General features: G+C 46.9%; 1 protein-coding gene across 2 annotated transcripts in view; it reads left to right on the forward strand.

Moving 5' to 3' along the window:
* GABRB3 (gamma-aminobutyric acid type A receptor subunit beta3) overlaps positions 1-23,012 on the forward strand; it is a 250,313-nt gene that overhangs the window by 217,472 nt on the left and 9,829 nt on the right. For both annotated transcript variants that reach the window (XM_036012758.1, XM_028503673.2), the window contains 4 exons: positions 4,127-4,209; positions 7,507-7,644; positions 14,484-14,636; positions 21,017-21,261. In XM_036012758.1, coding sequence (XP_035868651.1) covers positions 4,127-4,209; positions 7,507-7,644; positions 14,484-14,636; positions 21,017-21,261 — 619 coding nt within the window. The remainder of the gene's footprint in view (positions 1-4,126; positions 4,210-7,506; positions 7,645-14,483; positions 14,637-21,016; positions 21,262-23,012) is intronic.

A 23,012-nucleotide genomic window follows, 5' to 3' on the forward strand; every position in this document is an offset into this window, starting at 1 on the left:
AAGAAGATGTTCGAATGGCCAATGAGCACGTGAAAAGATGCTCAACACGATTACCCATAAAGGGAATGCAAATCAAAACTCAGTGAGGCAGCACCGCACACCCGTTCGGATGGCTATTACACAAAAGACGGAGAACAACAAGTGTTGGCAAAGTTCTGCGGTGATGGGAACGTTTGTGCATTGCTGGTGGTTGTGTAAGATCACTCAGCGGTATGAAAAGCAGGATGTCTTTGTCTCACAATGTCAACCACAATTATCATATGACCCAGCAGTTCCACTCCTGGATATATACCCAAAGAAACAAAAGCAATACCAATGCTTGTATTCACAGCAGCATTCTTCACAACAGGCAAAAGGTGGAAGCGGCCAAACTGTCCATCAACACATGAATGGATAAACAAAACGTGGTCTGTCCGTACACTAGAGTATTACTCAGTCAGAAAAAGGTATGAAATGCTGATACATGATACAAGATGGGTGAACTTTCAAAACATGTGAAGGAGACAAGCCAGGCACAAACATACAAATGGTACATGACTTCACTTATATGAGGGACCTAAAAATAAGTAAATTCAGAAAGAGAGAAAGTAGACCAGCAGTTACCCAGTCCTGGGGGGAGAAGGGGAGAATTACTGTTCAGTGGGTACCGAATATCTATCAGGGATGATGGAAAATGTATGGGTACAGATGGTGGTGATAGTGGCACAGCAGTGTGAACGTGCTCAGTGCCAATTAAAAATGAAAAAAATGGGCCCTGGCTGGTGCAGCTCAGTGGATTGAGGGCCAGCCTGTGAACCAAAGAGTTGAGAGTTCGATTCCCAGTCAGGGCACATGCCTGGGTTGCAGGCCAGGTCCCCAGTAGGGGCCACATGGGAGGCAACCACACACTGATGTTGCTCTCCCTTTCTTTCTCCCTCCCTTTCCCTCTCTCTAGAAATAAATAAACCCTTTTTTAAAATGCAAAAAAAAAGTGTGTTAAGCATATTTTACCCCAACTTTTTAAAAAGTGTATTTATATTTAAAGAGAGGGGAAAAGAGGGAGAAAAGAGGGAAACATCAATGTGTAGTTGCCTCTTGCACACCCACTACTGGGACCTGGCCTGCAACCCAGGCATGTGCCCTAACTGGGAATTGAACTGGTGACCCTTTGGTTCACAGACCAACACTCAGTCCACTAAGCCACACCAGCCAGGGCCCCAGTTTTTTTTTTAATTATTGTTTTGTGTTTAATTCTAATTTCTTGACTTGTATGCTGTTTGCTTTTGCTGTTCCTCTAATAAAGCCCAGCTCTTTGCCCATTTCCTGTGCTGAACCATCACCTTCTCTCTGGTTTCAAAGCTTTGTCTTCCTCCCCTGTGTTAGGAAGGTTTTACACATTTTCAGTTTCCTTTCCCCTCTTGGCTTTGTCCCCAGACCAGCAGTAGCAACGTCATCTGGGAAATAATCGCAGGCGCTCTGCAGCCCTTCTGCTGAGAATCTGCATTTTAACAAGATTCCTCAGTGACGCGGGTGCCGGTCCACGTCATGAAATGATTCTCAGCTGCGTCGATTCCCCCATCTGTCTGCAGCCCAAGATTCCCATGAGCACTCGGGGCTGAGTGCCTTGCCTCCTTTTCTTGGTTTGACTGTGTCTGCCCATCTGTCTTCCTCTCAGGCTGTTCCTTCCTTCTGTCTCTGCACTTGTTTGGAAAAGGGCGTGTTGCATTCAGGCCTTTTGACAACCAGGCCTAATACCTTCCAAATTTTTCGGCGTTCATTCTCTATGCTTTCCCTACTTTTCGTAGAATGCTTCTTTTTGTATGCAGAGTGTGTTTTTTAAATTTTTAAAAGATTTTATTTATTTATTTTTAGAGAAGGGAAAGGGAGGGAGAAAGAGAGGGAGAGAAACGTCAATGTGTGGTTGCCTCTCGAGCGCCCCCTACTGGAGGCCTGGCCTGCAACCCAGCCATGTGCCCTGATGGGGAGCTGAACCAACAACACTTTGATTCGCAGGTGGGTGTTCAGTCCACTGACCCACACCAGCCAGGGCTGTATGCAGAATCTTTATCCTCAGGTGGGACAGATCCTTGGAGACAAAGTGGACCTTGGCTGCCTTCAGGTTCAAGATCATGTTGGGAGTTGCAGCCACTAGGTTGTAACTGCTATTCATTTAGGGTAGGCCCTCCCTTCTGACTGCTGGGTACACTAACTGAGCCATGAAGTCAGACCCAGTCTATGCTACTGTGAATAGTCTTTGTTGTTGTTAATCCATTGATTTTAGAAAGAGAGGAAAGGAGAGGGAGAGAGAAAGAAAGATGGATTTGTTCTTCCACTTACTGATGCATTCATTGGTTGATTCTCATACATGCCCTGCCCAGGGATCGAACCCTCAACCTTGGCATATGGGGACGATGCTCTAACCCACTGAGCTACCTGGCCAGGGCCCTGTGAATAGTGTTGAATGACAGCTTCCACTCTGGCACTTGACTTACATGCCGTGTGGACATCTACCTCTGGTCAGCATAGTGATGGGTTGAGGAGGTGGGTGGTGCACATTTGGCTCTTCCGCTTTCAAACAAAGAGTTGTAGAGCCATGGGAAGGGGGGGAGAGGAGGGGGATGGGAGGTTGGGGTCAGCAGCAGGGCCCTTCTACCTGGCTTGCCACTCTTCTCCTCGCTGTTTCCAGGGGAGCCTCCTGTGGAGGTAAAGACGTTCTGTGATTAGCACTGTGGGATGCAGGAGCCACAGGCGGCCGCTGAGAACTTGAAATGTGGCTAGTGCTTCAGAGACACTGAATTTTCAGTGTTACTACACTTGATTTCATTTAAACTTTAAATCTAGCCACATGTGGCTCATGGCTACTGTTTTGGCTATATATTATAGACGTATATGATCTCTGTATGTATTACAGATTTCTCTCCCCTACTTGCTCTTCTTTTTTTTAAAGATTTTATTTATTTATTTTTAGAGAGGGAAGGGAGGGGGAAAGAGAGAGAGAGAGAGAAACATCAATGTGCTGTTGCTGGGGGCTGTGGCCTGCAACCCAGGCATGTACCCTGACTGGGAATCGAACCTGTGATGCTTTGGTTCGCAGACTGCACTCAATCCACTGAGCTACGCTAGCCAGGGCTCTACTTGCTCTTCTTAAAGAGCAACATTTCCTACTTTAAGGGTGGAGAGGGGTCAGGGAGGCAGTGGAGTGTAAGCTTCACGCTGCCTGATGACCACATCTGCCTTCCAGTTCTTTCCTAAATCTGACCAACCTATCTATTCTTTCTAAGCTTTGGTTTGCTCATCTTCAAAATGGGAATAATAGTAATAATAATACCCGTGTGATGTGTCTCTTGTGGAACTGATGCATGAGTATGTTTCTCCCAAGTTGATACGTCCTTGGGTGGACACCCCTGCTAGTGTAGACAGAGTAGGCGATGAACTTGACATTGCCAGGACCGTCCTCTTTCTCTGTGCAGTTGATGGAACCATGGCGTGGCAGAGGCTTAACTGGCCTTGGCCGTGATGTAAATTCTTTCCATGGCTGCCGCTGACCCCAAGGGAAGCGAATTCCACTCAGTTTTGATCCCTAATCAAATAAAAAGCCAAATAGTCTCTTGGAAGAGAGAGGCGATTTCATGGCGCAAAGCTCCAGAGTGTTGGGACCCAGCCTCCCTGCCAAGTGTAATAATAACACAGGAAGCAGCAGAAGCTGGGCTCAGAGCTGAGGGGCAGCCTCTGGACGTGCAGCTACCAGAGCCCATCACATGGAAAGCCAGAGAGTTCAGTCCTGACCCAGTCAGCGCTGTCACCACGCAGGAGTTTTCTCTGTCCTGTAAAAGTCAAGGAGCCCCCAGACCAGGAGGCAGAGCAAAGACTGAAGATAAGAACTTCCCAAGAGACCCCTTTCTCTGCCTTCATTGTCTAAAAGGTCACAAGACTCCGTGGATAATGGCAGAGGGTGTCAACGTTTTGTGTTGCTTTTCTTGACTGAGCTGGCCTACAGTATGTCGAAAACTTACTCAGTGTAATTGGTATGCGGAATCGGGTGTCCTTGGGAGAAGGGGTCCTACTCATAGCTTACATGGAAGCAGCTGTCTTGCTACGTGCTTCTCATCCCGTCTTTGCTCTCTGCCCCGCCCCCCGTGTGTTTCAGAATCACCACGACCGCGGCGTGCATGATGGACCTGAGAAGGTACCCCTTGGATGAGCAGAACTGCACCCTGGAAATCGAAAGCTGTGCGTATCTCTATTTCTGTTCTTCATCTGCATTGTGTTTTAGGCTGTCTTGTTGTTCTTTGACATTTTTGGCAAGGCCTGTATCATTTTCTTGACATCGTTTTTAAGTATCTTAAAGATAAAAGGTTTAATCGTTCACTCTGCAGTAGAAGAGTTCCCCATTATGCCCTAGCTCATGGGGCTCCGTTGGTTGGAGCATCGTCCTATGCACTAAAAGGTTGAGGGTTCGATTCTGGGTCAGGGCACACACCTAGGTTGCAGGTTCAATTCCCAGTCAGGGTGCATACAGGAGACAGTCAATCTGTGTCTCTCTCCCACATCAGTGTTTCTCTCTCCCTCTCTCTCTCTCTCTCTCTCTCTCTCTCTCTCTCTCTCTCTCTCTCTCGCTCTCTCTCTCTCTCTCTCTCTCTCCCCCCCCCTTCCTCTCCTTCTCTCTCTCCCCCCCCCTTCCTTCCTCCCTCCCTCTTTCTCTAAAACCAATAAACAGAAAAAGCAAGAGTTCTTCATTCTAATCTGATTAAGAGAGTCTGACTAGGGCCGCCCATCTCGGGCCTCTCCGTGAGCAGAGAGCAAACACGGAGACAATTTTGTCACAATATGCTTCATCACGCATGAGTGGCTGCCCTCCTGGGATCCTGGGCTGTTGGAGTAAAACTCATTTTCCATCAGGAGCTCAGCTTTACAAGCGCGCTGTTGCTGCATCTCGGCCATTTCCTTGCGTTTGGGGAGTACTCCGATGCTCGGCTGCCGCTTCAGTGCGGAGGGCTCCTGCGTGAGGGGCGTCTGTGTTATTGAACAGGCACGTGTCCCTGCTGCTCCCTGAGCTCCGTGTCCGGCAGGTCTGGAGGGCGCTGCTGTTGTTAGTAATCCCGGCCAACCATGCCTGGGTTTATAATCAGTTTCCATTGGATTTCGGCTTATCAGTCTTCATATTGATGACATTTTTTTTTTTTTTTGGTGGATGGCAAATGAGCAACTTGCCAATGTCTCTTGGCACATTTGTGGTGCGCAGTTAGTGTCTTTGGGAAGTTGGCTTGGTGACTAGGGTTCAGGTCCCTGTGGAGCCGGCCCCACGGTGCCCCTGGCTTCCACGCCACATCTGTGTCATGGTTTCTGAGAATGGTGCTTTCAGAGCACGAGGCACGTGGAATCAGGGCCCGTGATCTGTGATGGAATCATCTGGGGGAATTCAGTGTGGAGAAGAGAGGCTCATGGGAAAGATGATAATCACCCAGTAGAGCAAGGATGACCCTGAGAAGTTAAATGGATTCTGTGTGGCCAGAGGGCACAGTACCCCTTGAGCTGGTGAATTTCAGGAAGGCAAATTTGGGGTCCAGGTAAGACAGCAGCTGCCACTGCAACTTCGCACAGACCATGAGTGGGCTGGGAGGAGGAGATTCCGTGACCGTGATAGTTGAGCCCAGGTGGAGGATGGGCAGGAAGGTCTATTGTAAAAGGGATTGATTTCCTCAGCACGTGTGAGCTGCGTGTCTTGGAAGAGTCCATGCTTCAAGCACTTGCGTGGAAGAAGGAGTGAATTCTCCCATTTTTATGATGATTTGACTACACACGGGTGTGAAAGGTTTTTTGTAAATTAAGATGCAAACGTAGGGAAGGGGGAGCTGAGAGGTCTTGAAGAATGTCCCGTGGGCACTTGTGCTGCTCTGTGCCCCAGAGGCCAAGGGGGAAGGGTGGGGCTGGGTGAAGAGGGAGAGAAACTGGATGCACACGGTAGTTGGGGGCAGGGGGTGCTGTAGATTCTTGAGGTCCTTGTAAGGAGTTTGAGGGTTTTTTAAAATATTTTATTTATTTATTTTTAGAGAGAGAAGGGAGGGAGAAAGAGAAAGAGAGAGAAACATCAATGTGCGGTTGTGGGCAGCCATGGCCTGCAACCCAGGCATGTGCCCTGACTGGGAATCGAACCTGCGATGCTTTGGTTCACAGCCCATGCTCAATCCACTGAGCTATGCCAGCCAGGGCTTGAGTGTGAGCTTTTTTGCTAATTGCACTGGGAAAGATTTGAAGGTTTTATGCAGAGGAGAGGCCTGGGTATGGGTGGGTTTTATTAACCAGTGCTGTGCCCTCGAGGCGAGAATGCAATATGAGGAAGTCAGAGGGAAGGTAGGAGATAGAGGTGTGTCCACCATGATTCTGGAGCTGGAAGAGCAGATAGGCCTGGGAGATGGCACGAGCTGTGGGGAGTGGCCAGCCACCCCCTAGCTTGGGGCTATTTGTCACTCATCAAATACTGCATGTCTGCGTTTTGCTCAGTATATATGGTCCAATCAGAGAGTCCTTTATAGTGGCAAGGCATTTTTCCCCCCTGTGTGTGCTGTAATTGACCTTACTGGTAAAATTGATCTCATTCTCCAGAAGATCCCTGGGTGTGACAGGTGACATCAGGCTTTGCTGTCCTATTTATACGCATTCTCCAGAAGCACTGAATGTGAGCGCTGTGTCAGGAGCTGGGGGTGGAGCTCTACTCCACCAATGGCCACTCCAAACAACACCTTGTGCCGATCTCCGAGGGCCAAGGGAGTCCCAACAAAAGGCATTTCTAAGGATGGTCATCTCATGGAACCATCCAGAAATGCCGAGAACACTACTTTTGCTCGGAGAGTTTTGGATGTTACCCAACATCGATTGGTTAAATTCACCCTCAGTGTTTTAGTTTTTCAGTGGCTTTTGAGAAGAGTCGCCTTCTCAGAATCCTTCATGCTTGTGTTCTCATCTTTTCTTACGACCATCTTACCCAGCGTTCATATGTTCTCAGTTCGGTTGGGTGCAACATCCAGGCGAGCTCGACAGTGAGGCTGTGCGAACAGAACTCTGGTTAGAGCACTGAGCCTTCCTAGCATCCATACTTTTCAACACCAGCCCGTTCTAATTTTTTTAATCTTCGCCTGAGGATATGTTTTATTGATTGTAGAAAGAGGAAGGGAGAGAGAGAGAAACATCGATCAATTGCCTCCTGTATGCACCCTGACAGGAGATCAAACCCACAACCTAAGTATGTTCCCTGACCGGGAATCGAACCTATGACCTTTTAGTGTATAGGTTGACACTCCAGCCAACTGAGCCACCCAGCCAGGGCAACATCAGCATGCTCTAGATCAACACTGAGATATTTGAAAGTTAGTTCTTGGAAGACCCTTCTCCAAAATTAGCACATCAAACAAGCCTATCAAAATATGGGTGAGCTCTTCCTTCCGTTTCCCTGGCGACAGTGTCTTAAACCCGTGTATAGACAAGATGATGCTTCATTTCTGCCCTGTCCCTGCTTCTCTCTCCTGGCAGACGGCTACACCACAGACGACATTGAATTTTACTGGCGCGGTGGCGATAAGGCTGTCACCGGTGTGGAGAGGATCGAGCTTCCTCAGTTCTCCATCGTGGAACATCGCCTGGTCTCGAGGAATGTTGTCTTCGCCACAGGTGAGTCCTGCATCCGCTCCCATGCCCTGGGGACCCTGGCCACCTGGGCCGTGGTGGTCCCCTTATGAAACACCCTGCAAGGGACTCCCGCCACTGGGTCAGCCACTGCAGTGCCATCATCAATAATCCATCGTGGTAGGTGTCCCTTTTCTCTGTCTCCAAAGGGGACTGGGGAGCTTTGATGGGTAGAAGGTCTCTGGACCACGAGATGCCCCCTGGGGCCGGTTATTGAGAAGTTCAAAGACCAAAGGTGAACTCAATCAACCCACATTTGGTAACATAAGTTACCGCTCATTCTGGGTGGACAGGGGGCCAACCCTGGCCTTGGAGGCAGGAAGAAAGGAAGGAGAGGGAGGAGGACCTGGGTCAGTGGGTGCCGTTCTCCCAGAAGTCAAAGACCTCTCCCCACTTCTGGGCTAGAAGTCAGCCTTGGTGGTCCAGGAACTTGAACTTGGACCACCCTCCTTTAGACTCTTTAGACACGGTCATCTGCTGCTAATATGATCGGGTTGTGGCCACCCCGGCCTAGGGTTCATTGCCATCTTTGTTTCAGCCGTCCAAAGACCAAGAGGGTATGCGCTCACCTTTTCTGTTCTTGCCGAGGTTTTATGAAATTCCAGCTACATGTATTTCCCAGTGTGCCCTGCGCTCTCTGTATTCCTACTCGATGCTCTGTGTCGTAGCTGAGGTAAACAAAGACGCCAAGCTGTAAGACATCATAAAGACCACAGACCCTCGGTTCAGATGCTCAGGGATGGTGAAGCTGGCACCTCCCACCCCCAATTCCTTCTGTCATTATAGCCCCAGCAACAACTGGTGGGGGCAGGGCATTAGCACCAATTCACAACGCATGCTTTTAAAATATGCTTGGTGATAAAACTCTTAGATTACACAACCGTGTGCACAGAAGGCTTCATAGAGGGAGGAAAAGGAGAGGAAGAGGGGACTGGCGCTGATCAAGAATATATTTTGGTTCAGAGAATGTATTTGGTGCTTGATGTGAAGTACAGGTAGTCGGTATTCTTTTTTCTGTTTTATAACAGATTTATTGAGATATCGTTTACATGCCCTACCCTTCACCCACTTAAAGTGTGCAATTCGATGTTTTCAGTTCTGTTACAGAAGGGTGTGACCATGGCCACCATCAGTTCCAGAATATTTCCGGCACCCGCTAAAAAAGTCCTGTACCCATTAGCGATCACTCTCCCCCAGTCTGCCTCCCCGAACCCTGAGCAACTACTGATCTAATTCTATTTGTATGGATTTGCCTATTCTGTAGACTTCATGTCAGTGGAACCAGGCACTGTGTGTGTATGTGGGGTGGAGGGGAACTTTGTGACTGGCTTCTCTCACTTAGCACGATGTCTTCAAGGCTCGTCCAAGTTGCATCATGTGTCGCTACTTCATTCTTTTTCGTTGCTGTGTAATATTCCATTGTGTACATATAGCCTATTATATTAACCATCCGTGGGTTGATGAAAATGAGTCTGTTTGCAGCTCTTGGATATTAGGAATAAGGCTGCTGTGAGCATTCATGCACAGGTTTTTCTGTGGATATGTTTTTGTTTCTCTTAGGCACATACTTAGGTTTGAAATTGCTGGGTAGTATGGTGATATATTTAACTTTTTGAGGAACTGCCAAACCCATTTCCAACCATTGGACACGCCCACAAGCAATGCGTGAGGGTTCCGGTTTCTCCCCATCTTCACCATCACTGACTATTGTCTATCTTTCTTTTTTATTCTAACTGGAGGACATTTTTTATTGCTTTTAGAGAAAGACAGGAAGAGAGGGGGAGGGATAGAGAGAAACATCAATGTGAGAAACATCCACTTGGTTGACTTAGTTGCCTTCCGTACCTGCCCCAACTGGGGACCGAACCGGCAACCTGGGTACACATTCTGACCGGGAATAAAACCTGGTCACAGCCTTTTGATCTGTGGGATGATACTCTAGCCAGGGCTGTTAGAATGTGATCACCCTAGGCTGAAGTGGTACCTCACTGTGGTTGTGAGGTGCTTTCCCCTACCATGTAATGACGTTGAAGCATCTTTTCTAGGGCTCATTGGATATTTGCCTGATCTTCATTGCAAATGTCTAGTCAGATGCTTCCATTTGTGGATTGGACTGGCTGTGTTTCTTAAACCCTCTTTCTATATTCTACACACAATTTCCTTATCAGATACACGATGTGCAAACATTTTCTCCCATCCCGAAGGTTGTCTTCTCACGTTCTTAAAGAATCATAGCTTGTAATTTTGATGAAGTGTCCTTTATCTATTTTTTTCCACCCGTGATATTCTTGTCCTGATTTCATACGTGAGGGTATTTCCGAAACAGTATCCCAAGTCAATCATGAGGGTGGACTTGGATGGGTCCAACACCCCTCCTGTTTGCCCCAGAGTCACGTGGTACAACCTGCAGGTTTTACTGTGAGGACCAGAAAGAGAATCATCGCTTGGTCCACACAACCCGTGAAAAAACTTCCTGAGCTCCAGCCCTGTTTTTCCTCTTCTCTCTGTGCGGTTTTATGTATCTCTTTTTCATCATGGATTTTTTTTAGAACACGTAATAACTAAGATGACTATTAATAAGAGTGAGAAAAGAATTTGGGGTTGTATTATAAAGTAAAAAGGTAGATCATAGTCCTGGCCAGTGGCTTAGTTGGTTGGAGCTTCGTCCCATATGCCAAAAGGTTGGGAGTTCGATCCCTAGTCAGGGCACAGACCGAGGTTGCGGGTTGCGACCACTGGTCATGGCGTGTACAGGAGGCAACCGATCAATGTTTCTCTCTCATATTGATGTTTCTCTCTCTCCCTTCTCTCTGTAAAACCAATGAACACATCCTCCAGTGAGGAATTTCTTGAATAAGCAGATCATAAATGAAGGAGGCAGCGTGATAAAAACCCCAGAGCAGTGCCGAGGGCTCTCAAAGTTTCCTAGGTGCTGCTGGGAGAGCCACGCACGGGGCTGCCTCGCAGGGGGAGCCACCCATACATATAGGTCAGCTCTGCAGTTGTGCAAATATCCGCTCATTACTTTATAGATACATCGGAGCGGCTCTTACCCCTCCGCAAAGGGGATCCAATGCTGTATGCTTGCATCTTTACGAGTTCCTCAACGACCTTAATGCCTTAGAGAGCAATATTAATTTAGGCTGGATGGGAGGCCCGGAGCCTCATTGTTGGCCCTGAGTTCTAGCGCATCTGGGGAGAAAGCGTTGGACTCAGCATCTTCTGTGGCGAGCGCTGCCAGGAAGCCAGGAGTTGGAATGATGCCCCGGGGCTCGGGGACTGTCCCTGTCTGTCGGCTCAGCATCTGCTCGGAAACCGGACCGCGTCTGCATCGGCGCGCAGGCTGCGGGGCTTCGGTGCCTTTCCCCTGTCGTTTTAACGCTTCTGTGGCTATTCTGAAGGGTGTGTCTTGGGGCAGCTGACTCACCACTTTTGAACTCTATGTGATGAGCCGCTAGCTGGGAGCCCTGGGGAGTTCCGCCCATAGACACAGCAGGCATGATGGAATACTTCTAGCAATGCAACAAACAGGCTTTTCTAGGTTCATGCAATGGTGAAAGGCTTTGCTCAGATCAAGTCTTGATGTCACTGAGAATTCTGGTTTTGTCAACAAAGCCGAGGTCGCTGGCTGGTGGTATCCTGAAGCACAGGTGTATCAGAGATAGCCAATGATGGCCTGGGCATTTAGCTAGGCATTACGGTATATGAGCAAGCCATTACTTCACCAACGCTGCTTTGGGGACTGATTGACCAAGGAAGATCTTGCCCTGGTCAATAGTCATAGTTGTCATTTCAATGAGAACATAACTCAAGAGGAGAATCGCTTACCTTTGGAGGGAAGAAGAAGAAAGGACCCACAGGAGATGTGGCATGTGACCTAGGCCTTGGAGGACGGATAAGGGGAGACATTTCTGAAGGAGGGAAGACAGAGTGTGAGTCAGTGGAAGCAGCCAACGTGGACAATGACTTTGAGGCAGCGGGGACGCTCTTTGGCTGGAAAATGTGCTGAATGCAGACACCGTGGTGGAATATGAAATTGGAGTTAAGTTGGGAAAACATTTTGCAGAAACTGAAACTCCTGGATGAGTGTTGGCCCTTTCTGGGAAGCACTGGACCAGCATATTTGGAGCTTGGGATGGCAGGGGGTGCGTGCTGGGGTCCTGGAAAGTGTGGGAGGAGCTGACCACCATGGAATCTGGCGATGGCCACGCCCACGATGAGGCTCCGCCCAGCTCAATGGCGCAGCCTGCCAGTCACCTACCTACGCGCGGAATATAAACCACGGAATGTGTCAGATCTCTGTCAAGGAGGCTTTGTTCCACGGATGGTGTTGGAGAAATTGCTGAGCTGATTATAGAACAAAAATCAATGCACACATTCACTTGATAGCAAACACTAAAATATTTGCCAACTCTGAAAATAGGTTTTTGGTGGTTAGATCTCTATTGTGAACTTGCTGAAGCCGGAAAGGAAGCTTGAAAATAACAACAACAACAACAACAACAACAAAAATGGAATGACAGACTCAACTACACACAAGAATTGAAGTATTTATGCACCTTCCACTCAAACCATTATATGCTCTGAAACAAACAACTGGGAAAATTTTAACACAGAATATAAACAAGGGCTATTCTTGAAAGTACTTCCGTGAATAGGGGAAAAACAGCAAGAGAGGAGAAAAAGGAGTAAATAGTGTAATCAGATCATGTATGAGATTAAATGCAGAGGAAAAACAAACATTTAGGAAGTATTCAACCAGAGTATTCATTCAGAGAAAGGACGGATTTTTCCCATGGAAATTAACAGCAGTTCTTTTTAAGGAATGCGTGCAAGTTACTGGGTGAGATAGGCCCTTCTCTGAAGTGCACACGGAGGATTGTACACAGATGTGGTTTTTTCTCAAAATAATTTGGCAATACACATGAAGAGCCTCACACATTGGCTCAGTAATTCCTCTTTGGCATGTTCATCCTGAGGAAATAAGTCTAAATATAGCAAAAGCAGTCTACTCAACAATATTCTTAAGAGTATTATGTATAATCTTGCAAAAATGGAAATAACCTAAAGTTACAATATTGAGAGAAATGTGTCTATAAACTATAGAGGACACCTGTACATATCAACATGCATGTAATGTAGACACATGTGTGCACATTTGGAGAACTTTGAATGGCGATATGTTTACAAATAATTTGTAATAAGTATGAAACATTTTTGTTAGGATGACAGTGTGATATATGTGTTTGATCAGAGCCATGTAAGGAAACTACACACACACAGGTTTACACACATGGGATCACATATGAATGCACTGGTTTACACATGCAGGCTCACACACACACAGGTTTATACACACAGGCTCCCACATGTGCACAGAGGTTGACATATAGAGTTTAGACACACACAGGCTCACATGCACACACACATGCATGCACAGGTTTCAGGTTTACACACACAGGCTTACACACACACACGTTGATGCACAGGTTCATGTGCACCCACATGCATGCACACATATTTACACACACAGCTTCACACACACCTAGGTCAGAGAAAACTTCCCAGGTGACCAACCCTGAAGTGCTGGGTGTCTTCAGTGTTTTCATGTTTCCTTCATGTCATTCTGGCTGAACATGGGGTTCATGCTATAGCAAGAGCATTGAGCTAAAAGTCCTCTTCTGCACAGAAGTCATAGTCACCTGAGTGAATCAGATGGCCAAAGGAAAGAACAGAAAGACTGCCATGGAAAGGGCCATGCAGTGAAGTTGGGGACATGCATATAGATGGGGGCAGGAGAGGAGGGGCCTGCCAGGCTTGGGTGGAAGGAGGGTACTGAAGGCAAGGTCTCCACTAGGATCAGTGATGTCAGGCAGAGAGTTCTGTCCATTAGGGAGCACAGCAGGGAGAGCCTGGGAAGTTTATTGGAGGAGACCATTGAGTTTTCACCAGTTGACCTTCAATCAGCGCCATCAGAGTCCTGAGGAGCTGAGAGGCTCGGACTGGATATAGTGCACTATTGAAGCAGGGAGAAGGAGGTTCAGGCTCAACTTGCCTTGCTCCAAGAAAAACAAATCCAACAGGAAAGACCAATGCAAAAGTCAACATGGCATCATCCGGGGACTTGCTCCTCATGCCAAAGTGGCAGTACTCGTTGGTTCCCAGGGACACACATGTCATGTTGGCACTGGGACTTGCACACCAGGGAGCAGATGACACACTTCTCCCCAGGTGGCCCACCATGCCCATGCTATGGTTGGAGTGGAGCATGTCGGTGTAGCCGCTACCTTCTGAGAGGCTGGACCTTCTTCTGTGCACAACCTCCCAGCTCTTAGGGTGCTCCCAAGCAATCCCAATCAGTGCAGCGTCAATGCCTCAACACCTGTGCACAGTCACACATCTGTGCACCTGTCACTCAGGATGGGCTGCTAGGTGACACCTTGTAAAAGCCATCTGGCTCAATAAAACCTTGAGCCAAGTCTCCCTGTCCATACAGAGAACAGTACAGCAATTCATTGAAAAATAAATATTTGCCACGATGTGTATTCGAAGCTAAAAACCTTTCCAAAGTTTGCCAGGGGTAGTCCTCAGCTGAGCACCCTGCCTTAGTAGACTATTGTCATCATTACCTTATAAATAGATGGGAAGATGTTCTCCACCCAGCTCTGCCCCCAACACTGGCAGGCAGGCAGATGTGAATGGTACGGCTGGGGACCACGGCTCGGTTCATGGGCTTCTCAAATGCACGCCATTGACCCTTGGAAGTCAAGGCAAATGCGTGTCTGCCATGCATCCTGGGCTGTAACCTCTGTCTGTTTCTGCAGGTGCCTACCCTCGGCTCTCACTGAGCTTTCGGCTGAAGAGGAACATCGGATACTTCATTCTGCAGACGTACATGCCCTCGATACTCATCACCATCCTCTCCTGGGTGTCCTTCTGGATCAATTACGATGCATCTGCGGCTAGAGTTGCCCTTGGTACGTGCTGTTTGAAAGGGATACCCAAACTGGGAAGGCACCATGTCACTAGGGCACCAGGGAGTTCAAAGGCCACAGTTCAACGACTGTGTCCATCATGACACCAGGCTCACCCACAGTGTCACTTTCCATCCCGAAGCACTCATTTCACGCACGATTGCTTTGATGTGCTGTTAATTTAATTATCAGGCTGCAATGTGAATTTGCATGCCCACGCCAGGGAAAATATGCTCACTGAATATTTGCATAATAAAACTATTTCTGACACTAAGTTTAAAGCAAGGATTAGCATCTCCTGTTCAGGGTTATTCTGTAGCCCAGAAAGGAGACATGGTTAATTGGGCATTCTGCTTCTTTTTTAAGTCAGAAAAATAGTCAAATATTGTAGCATGTAATTAGAATTACACAATTTAATGAGCATTAACATATGTGATTAGATTCTAGGGGATTCTCGAGAGCTCTGGTGGTCTTTTCTGGGCACTGATTGATTATTTGACAATTATTAGCTATATGCAATAAGTCCCCATGTTATTCCTCATACATATTGATGATGGAGGGAAGGCTTATATTTTCAGAAATATTATTCTCTACTCAGCTAATTATTATGAAAACATTGAGCAAAATAAACATTCAAATACATTTTAGGTAAGTTCAGAGCTGAAGAGCAAGTATTATAGTCCCTCACTCTTTTGAGGGGGGCAGTAAATTTAATTCCTGAAAGAAGAATTATCAATACTACTTTTTAAAATTGGCTGAAATCAATGAATCATTTGCTGGTAAGTCAGCTCACAGAGAAGTATGAGAATTCAGGGTCCCAGTTTTCCCTCTTTCTTCCTTTTGCTGTTCTTCATCTTTTCCCAGGATTTGAGTTGGTTAAACTTTTTTTCTGGGAGACTGTGTGTATATGCGTGCAAGTGAGTGTGCCACTTTAGATGCATAGGTATGTGCATTTGCACAGTCAGATTCAAGATTAGGTGTTTGCCCTGGCTGGGTATTGTCCCGATACACCAAGGTCGTGGGTTCAATCCCCAGTCAGGGCACATACAAGAAACAACCAATGAGTATATCAGTAAGTGGAACAGGAAATAGATGTTCTCTCTCTCTCTCTCAAATTAATTTAAAATTTTACTTAAAAAGATAAGATATTTTTCTCATGCAATACACATGATGATGACCTAAGACACTGAGGTAGCTATTTCTAAAGATGTTAGTTGAATTTGAAAATCTCTTTGTTGGGTGACTGGATAAAGCAGATGTGGCACATACACGATGGAACAGTACTCAGCCATAAGAAGAGATGACACACTGTCACTGGTGACAACACGGTGGACCTTGAGGATATCCCGCTAAGCGAAACGAGTCAGACAGAAAAAGTTAAGAACCATATGATTTCACTCAGATGTGGGATATGAAACTGAAAGCAACAAATGAACAAACAAGAAAAGCAAATAAACAAAAACTCATAGACACAGACAACAGTATGGGGGTAACCAGAGGGATGGGGTGGGGGTGTGAGGAGGGTAAAGGAGGTCAAAGATATGGAGACAGGAAGAGACCTGACCTTGGGAGGTGGGCACACAGTACAATTATATAGATGATGTGTGGTAAAAGTGTACCCTTGAAACCTGTATAATCTAATGAAACAAGGTCACCCTGATAAATTTAATTAAAAAAACCACTTGGAGAAGAAAGTATCAAAGAGCTGAACATAATGTACTAATTGTTATATATGGGATCTGGCACAAATAACACCCCCTTTTTATTACAAAATCTTCTATTACAAAATCATAAGCGTGTCATCCTGCAACATAACAGGATCACACTCAAGCACACCACGGGGCATTATAGGTTACATGTTCAAGTTGCTGTCCACCTCGTGCGAGACATTCACATTCCCTACTGACCACATGCCATGGTCTTACTTCTGCTGGACCCTGTATTTCTATTGCATATGGTACTATATTAATCTTGGTTAAACTACCTCCTCTTCTCACTGGCAGAGTCGGAGCTGAAATGAATTTGTAGGGGCAGATACAGATTTTGTAGAGCTATTCACGTAGACAATTCCAGGGGGCTCTTTTAAAAAAGGAATAGAAAGAGCCCTGGCTGGCATAGCTCAGTGGATTGAGCTGGGGCTGCAAACCAAAGCATCGCAGGTTTGATTCCCAGTCAGGGTACATGCCTGGGTTGCAGGCCACGGCCCCCAGCAACTGCACATTGATGTTTCTCTCTCTCTCTCTTTCTCCCTCCCTTCCCTCTCTAAAAATAAATAAATAAATAAAATCTTTAAAAATAAAAATAAGTAAAAATAAAAAAGGAATAGAAAATATAGAAATACAAACTCACAGGACAGCCCCTGCCCTCAGCCTGAACAAGGCCCGTGACCTAAAGCTGAAGCTTCATGAGCTTCATAGTGAATTGGCTGCAGATCTTTTTGTTATTATTGAGAGAATTAGAAATATGAGCACCAGAGACCCATAATTATCTGCATCAGTAGGAGTGAGGGGCTCTGAAAAATGCACATTTCTCAATTTTCTCAGTATAAAAATTCTATAGCTCCTTAATGATCAAACATTGTCTTCTGCAATCATTAAAGAGATAGTCTCTCTGAAGTGGGTTGTAATAAACCCAACCTCCTTACACCGCATGAAAGCAGGTATCTTTTTTAATTGCATTTATTGGGGTGATGCTGGTTAATAAAATTATATAGGTTTCAGGTGTCCCATGCAATCACACATCATCATTGTACTGTACTGTGTGCTCACCTACCCAAGTCCAGTCTCCCTGCATCACCATGTATCCCCCCTTCACCCTCTTCTGCCCATCCCTACCCTCCTTTCCCTCTGGTGATCGCTCTACTATTGTTTGTCTATGAATTTGATTTATTTATTTTTGCTCCATCCCTTCCCCTTTTTCACCCAGTCCCCAGCCCTCCTCCTCTCTGACAGCTGTCTGTCTGTCCTCCGTATCCATGACTCTGTCTCTATTCAGTTTGTTAGTTTAGTTTGTTCATGAGAGTCTACACGTGAGTGAAATCATATGGTGTTTGTCTTTCTCTGACTGGCTCATTTCACTCAGTGTAAAAATCTCATCCATGCTATTGCAAAGCATAAGATTTCTTTCTCTCTTATGGACAAGTAGTATTCCATTATGTCACTTTTTTTTAATCCTCACCTGAATATATGTTTACTGATTTTAGCGGAAGGGAGGAGAGAGGGGTGGGGAGAGAGAGATGAAAGAGAAACATTGACCAGTTGCTCTGGTATGTACCCCAGCCAGAGACGAAACCTGAAACCCGGGTATGTGCCCTGACCGGGGATAGAACTTGTGGCCTTTTAGTCCACAGGATGGTGCTCCAACCAACTGAGCCACACCAGCCAGGGCATGCTCCGTACCTTTTTAGGGGGATATGGTCATGTTTTTGGAGGCCTTCATTTGGAGAAATTCCTCCCACCACACTCACAGCCTTTAAAATGATCAATGCATCTCATTTTTAAATTTTTTATTTATTGATTTTGAGAGAGAGAGAGAGAGAAAAAGAAGAGAGAGAGATCAATTTGTTGTTTCACTTATTAACACATTCATTCATTGTTTCTTGTATGTGCCCTGACTGGGGATCGAACCCTCAACCTTGGTGTATCCGGAGGGTGCTCTAACCAACAGAGCTACCTGGCCAGGGTCCTTCAGCTCTTTGTTAAATGAATTCTTAATTGTTCAAGTCTACATAGACAGGTGCTCAGCAGAGGCCCCCCCGATGGCGCTATCCCTCTGGCTAGGGGCTCGGCCAGAGCTGGGGTTGCCTGGGCTTGTCTTTCTGCTGCGAACATTGGTTCCAGCCAGCTGAGCTGCACCACTGTCTCTGCACCTCAGAATTTTATGCTTCTGCTGCCCAGGGTGTGGCCCCAGCTGCACTGACCTGTTAGTGTCAGAAGCCACTGGTCTGCGAAGCGGGAGGCTGTAATCTCAAAACCCTGGCGTCCCCTCACCCGTGAAAAATAGCATCCGTCCTTCTTTTTTTTTTTTAAGATTTTATTTATTTTTTTAGAGAGAGGGAAGGGAGGGAGAAAGAGAAAAACAGAGAGAAACATCAATGTGCGGTTACTGGGGGCCGTGGCCTGCAACCCAGGCACGTGCCCTGACTGGAAATCGAACCTGCGATGCTTTGATTCGCAGCCCATGCTCAATCCACTGAGCTATACCAGCCAGAGCTGTGCATCTGTCCTTCTAAAAGCGAGATGGATGCTGACACAATGGAGACCGTGGGATTTTGATCACGGAGAAGAGAACCAAGGCAGATTCTGATTCAATGATGTAAATTATACTCATATGTGTGTATCAGTCATCGTTATCAATGCAGTTTTTCAAATACAATGTTTCATGAGCGTCATCTCAGTGAGAAATGGTTGGAGGCCAAGAATCAGTAGAAAAACTTCACAGCTCAGTCCAGAGCACGCAGGAGGTTCCTCCGCCCAACCACGTCGGACGGGTCCCCTCTAAGCAAGGCTACTCAGAAACCAGAGGTGGTGAAGGCATTTATCTTTCTGTGATGATGGTGATGCGTGTGATTGACAATGTGAACCTATCAGATTGCTGCCACTGCTTCTCCGGAGTTGCCTGTACCCTTCACAACAGCCCTACGAGGGGCGTCCAACCTTTTGGGGTCTCTGGGCCACACTGGAAGAAGAAGTGTAGTCTTGGGCCACACATAAAATACACAAACACTAACAAAAACTGATGAGCAAAAAGAAAAAAGGGTTTTAAGTACATTTATGGTTTTGTGTTGGGCTGCATTCATAGCCACCCTGGGCTGCATGTGGCCCGTGGGCAGCGGGTTGGACACTCCTACGATGACGTCTCTGGACCCTTCCGGTCTGAGAGGCCACACCCCTGGGAAGTGGCAGCGCTGAGCTTTGGGTCTGGCCGCGTGCTCCCACGCACCTGGTGGTCCAGGCTGTGACCCTGTATCATCCACCACCCCCCACAGCATCCAGATACATGGTAGAAAGAATCAGCAAAGGCAGCAGCCTCCTAAGCTAAGAGATCATGTGAGCCCAAACTGGAACGGCTGGAGCTCCCACCCCAGCATCCCCCTGCTTGGGACCATGGAGCACGTACCAATGGGCGTGGGCCTGCGTCCTCACCCGTTCGAGGGCCACATTTACCAGGCCGATTGCCTGTGACACACTGCCTTTCTCTGTCCTTGGATTCTTCCTGCCCCTTTCCTGGCAGGGACATCCACAGAGGCCTGTGTTGTGCATGTCCACTTAAAATAGTCACCTGGAGCGCTGAGCAGCCCCTCAGGCAGAGCCTTCCAGCCCTTCAATCCATGTGGAGGTGAAAAGGAACAGTAGTAGCCACCTGAAACTCGTTTGAATAATGGCGAGAACGCCTCATTTTGTAGCTCCTGCCCGACATTTCCTCATTTGTGAACTCTCATGAGCCCATTGCCATTTTCAGATTTCAGAAGTCCCCAGGGACAGGTGATGTTATGTTTAAGGAGAATCTTAACCTATTCTGACATCACCGATCTCCATGCATGCCCTCAGCAGTCATGTTGAGCTAGTTTGATTCCCCGTCAAAGGCACGAGGCTAGGCTGAGGGGCCAGGTCCCCAGTAGGGGGCGCACAAGAGGCAACCACACATTGATGTTTCCCTCTTTCTCCTTCCCTTCTCTCTCTCTAAAAAAAAAAATCATTTTCTTTCTCACTGAGCCTCTCTAACGGTCTTACCTCCCCAGCCCTAGATGTCTTCTTAGGTCCTCAGATTCTTCCTAGATTCACTCTTCTTCCCAGAAGTTTTTCACCTGGACTCTCAGCGTTTTACATGAAACTCGGGTATACTTTCGTTTCTTCCAAGTTCCGCCAGGAGCACTGTCCCTTCTGCCTCCCTACACCCCTCTCCCTCAATCTCAGGTCTGTCTTGTCTGTGGACCCGCTGAGGTGGCGTGGTGCCCAGCAGGGAGGACAGATACCAGTGTCCTGACTCGTGGCTCAAAGTGTGGCCTGCTGCCCAAAGACACACCCTATTCTGTATTGCGTTTTGGTCACCCAGTAATAACCAACCCATTATTTCTTTCTTCTAAAGATTTTTATTTCTTTTTGGAGAGAGGGGAAGGGAGGGAGAAATAGCAATGTATGGCTGCCTCTAGCACGCCCCCTACTGGGGACTTGGCCTGCAACCCAGGCACATGCGCTGACTGGGAATCGAACTAGTGACCCTTCTGTTGGCAGGTCGGCACTCAGTCCACTAAGCCACATCAGCCAGGGCAAACCCATTATTTCTAGCTGCTTCGCGCTGTTGGAGAAAATCCAAAGGGGAAGTGAACAGCAAGGAATAGAGGGGAGAAGCTTCGGTCGCTCACCCCTGTGTTTCCTTTGCAGGGATCACCACGGTTCTCACCATGACCACCATCAACACGCACCTTCGCGAGACGTTGCCCAAAATCCCCTACGTCAAAGCCATCGACATGTACCTCATGGGCTGCTTCGTCTTCGTGTTCCTGGCCCTGCTGGAGTACGCCTTTGTCAACTACATTTTCTTCGGAAGAGGCCCCCAGAGGCAGAAGAAGCTTGCGGAGAAGACAGCCAAGGCCAAGAACGACCGTTCAAAGAATGAAGGCAACCGGGTAGGCCGTCCGCCATCTTGACCGCCCACCCACTCCCCCCACCCATCCCATCCACCCACCCATCCCATTCACCCTGACCCCAGGGCTCATCCATCGCTAGGGTCACTCGCATAACCCTTGAGCAGGTGTTATGTGGAGATGTCAACATAATCTGAAAGGTTGCCTTTGGCAAGTCACTGAAGTTTTTTAAATAATGTGTTAAATTTTCACCCAAGGATATGTTTATTGATCTGAGAGAGAGAGAAACATCGATGTGAGAGGGAAACATCAATCAGTTGCTTCTCATATGCTCCCCAACCAGGGGTCAAATCCACAACCTAGGTATTATGTGTCCTGACCAGGAATTGAACCCACAACCTAATGGTGTATGAGATGACGCTCCAGCCAACTGAGCCACCTGGCCAGGGCAAGTCACTGAGTTTTATATACAGCCAAAACCATTGCAGAAGCAAAGAGGCCAAAGCTCCCCAGTTTCCTGGGAAAAGGATAAGACGTGTAGTTACTGAAACAAATGACACTCTGAGGTGGCACCATGACAAATCTAGTGAGACCCAGCATGGCACTTCTCTATGGACACTTGGTAGACCCCTCTTTGGTCCCCAGCCAGCGCAGTCTTCTGGTTCGAGGTCCATAGTGCAAGGCAGGAGCAGCGCCCCACCCTGGGGCTGTCACAGACTGGCCCTGATCCCAGGACCTGCTAGGTGCAGCGAGACCTGAACAGCAGTGGCCAAGGGCTGTGCGCTGCTTTCGGAAGGCCCCGGGGCCACACACATACTCCAAAGGAAGCATAACGTAGCCCCACCCCGTCCATCCCAGCTCAGCAAGCTCTTCCATCCTTCCAGTTACAGAGCAACTTTGCCATTAGATGCCATTTTGGTTTATTATTTTTTTAAAGCAATATGTTGTTACAATTATATACAATATTTTAGTGAAAGCACATTATCGTTTCTACATCATTTTTGTCTCGGTCTTTCCATGCCTTACATCCCAGAAAGTCCTCAAAAATATATTTCCAGCCCTGGCCGCTATGGATCAGTTGGTTGAGCATCATCCCAGAACCAAAGGGTTGTGGGTTCAGTTCCCGGTCAGGGCACATACCTAGGTCGGGGTTTGATCCTTGGTCCGGGTGCACAGGAGGCAACCAATGAATGCTTCTCTCTTGTATCGATGTTTCTGTCTCTTCCTTCCTCTCTCTCTAAAAATAAAATAAATAAAATCATTTTTAAAAAAGAGAGACACTAGGCTTCATCACACCATTATTCTTTCTGCCACACAGACACACAATGCTATTTTTCCGACTTTTCTCGTAACTTAAATTACAAATTTGTTCCCTTTCTTCTAAATGATACCATTTAGAACAATCAAATTGTGTGAAAGAAATACCTTTTGGGGCATGAAGCATACACTTTTAAACAAAAACCCCAAATCTCTCATATCCACAGAGAGAATTAATGTAATGTAGAAAGAATATATTATAAATCAGATCCAGCAAAACATTTTAGTTCATTTGTGATCCACCTTTATTGTTTGTTTTTCTGAAAATGTGTTTCTGTTTTCCGAGAAGTTTTGTTAAAACCTTTACATGCTCATATTTTTTATGTGTAATCGTAGATCAACTGTGAAAGTTTGAAGTCAACATGCAAATGCCTGTTTTTTTATTTACTTTTTTAAGGTTTTATTTATTTATTTTTATACTGAGGGGAAGAGAGGGAGAGAAACATCAATGTGTGATTACCTCTCGAGCACCCCCT

The sequence above is a fragment of the Phyllostomus discolor genome, chromosome 12 (assembly GCF_004126475.2).
Source record: "Phyllostomus discolor isolate MPI-MPIP mPhyDis1 chromosome 12, mPhyDis1.pri.v3, whole genome shotgun sequence".
In the NCBI taxonomy this organism is placed as follows: Eukaryota; Metazoa; Chordata; class Mammalia; order Chiroptera; family Phyllostomidae; genus Phyllostomus; species Phyllostomus discolor.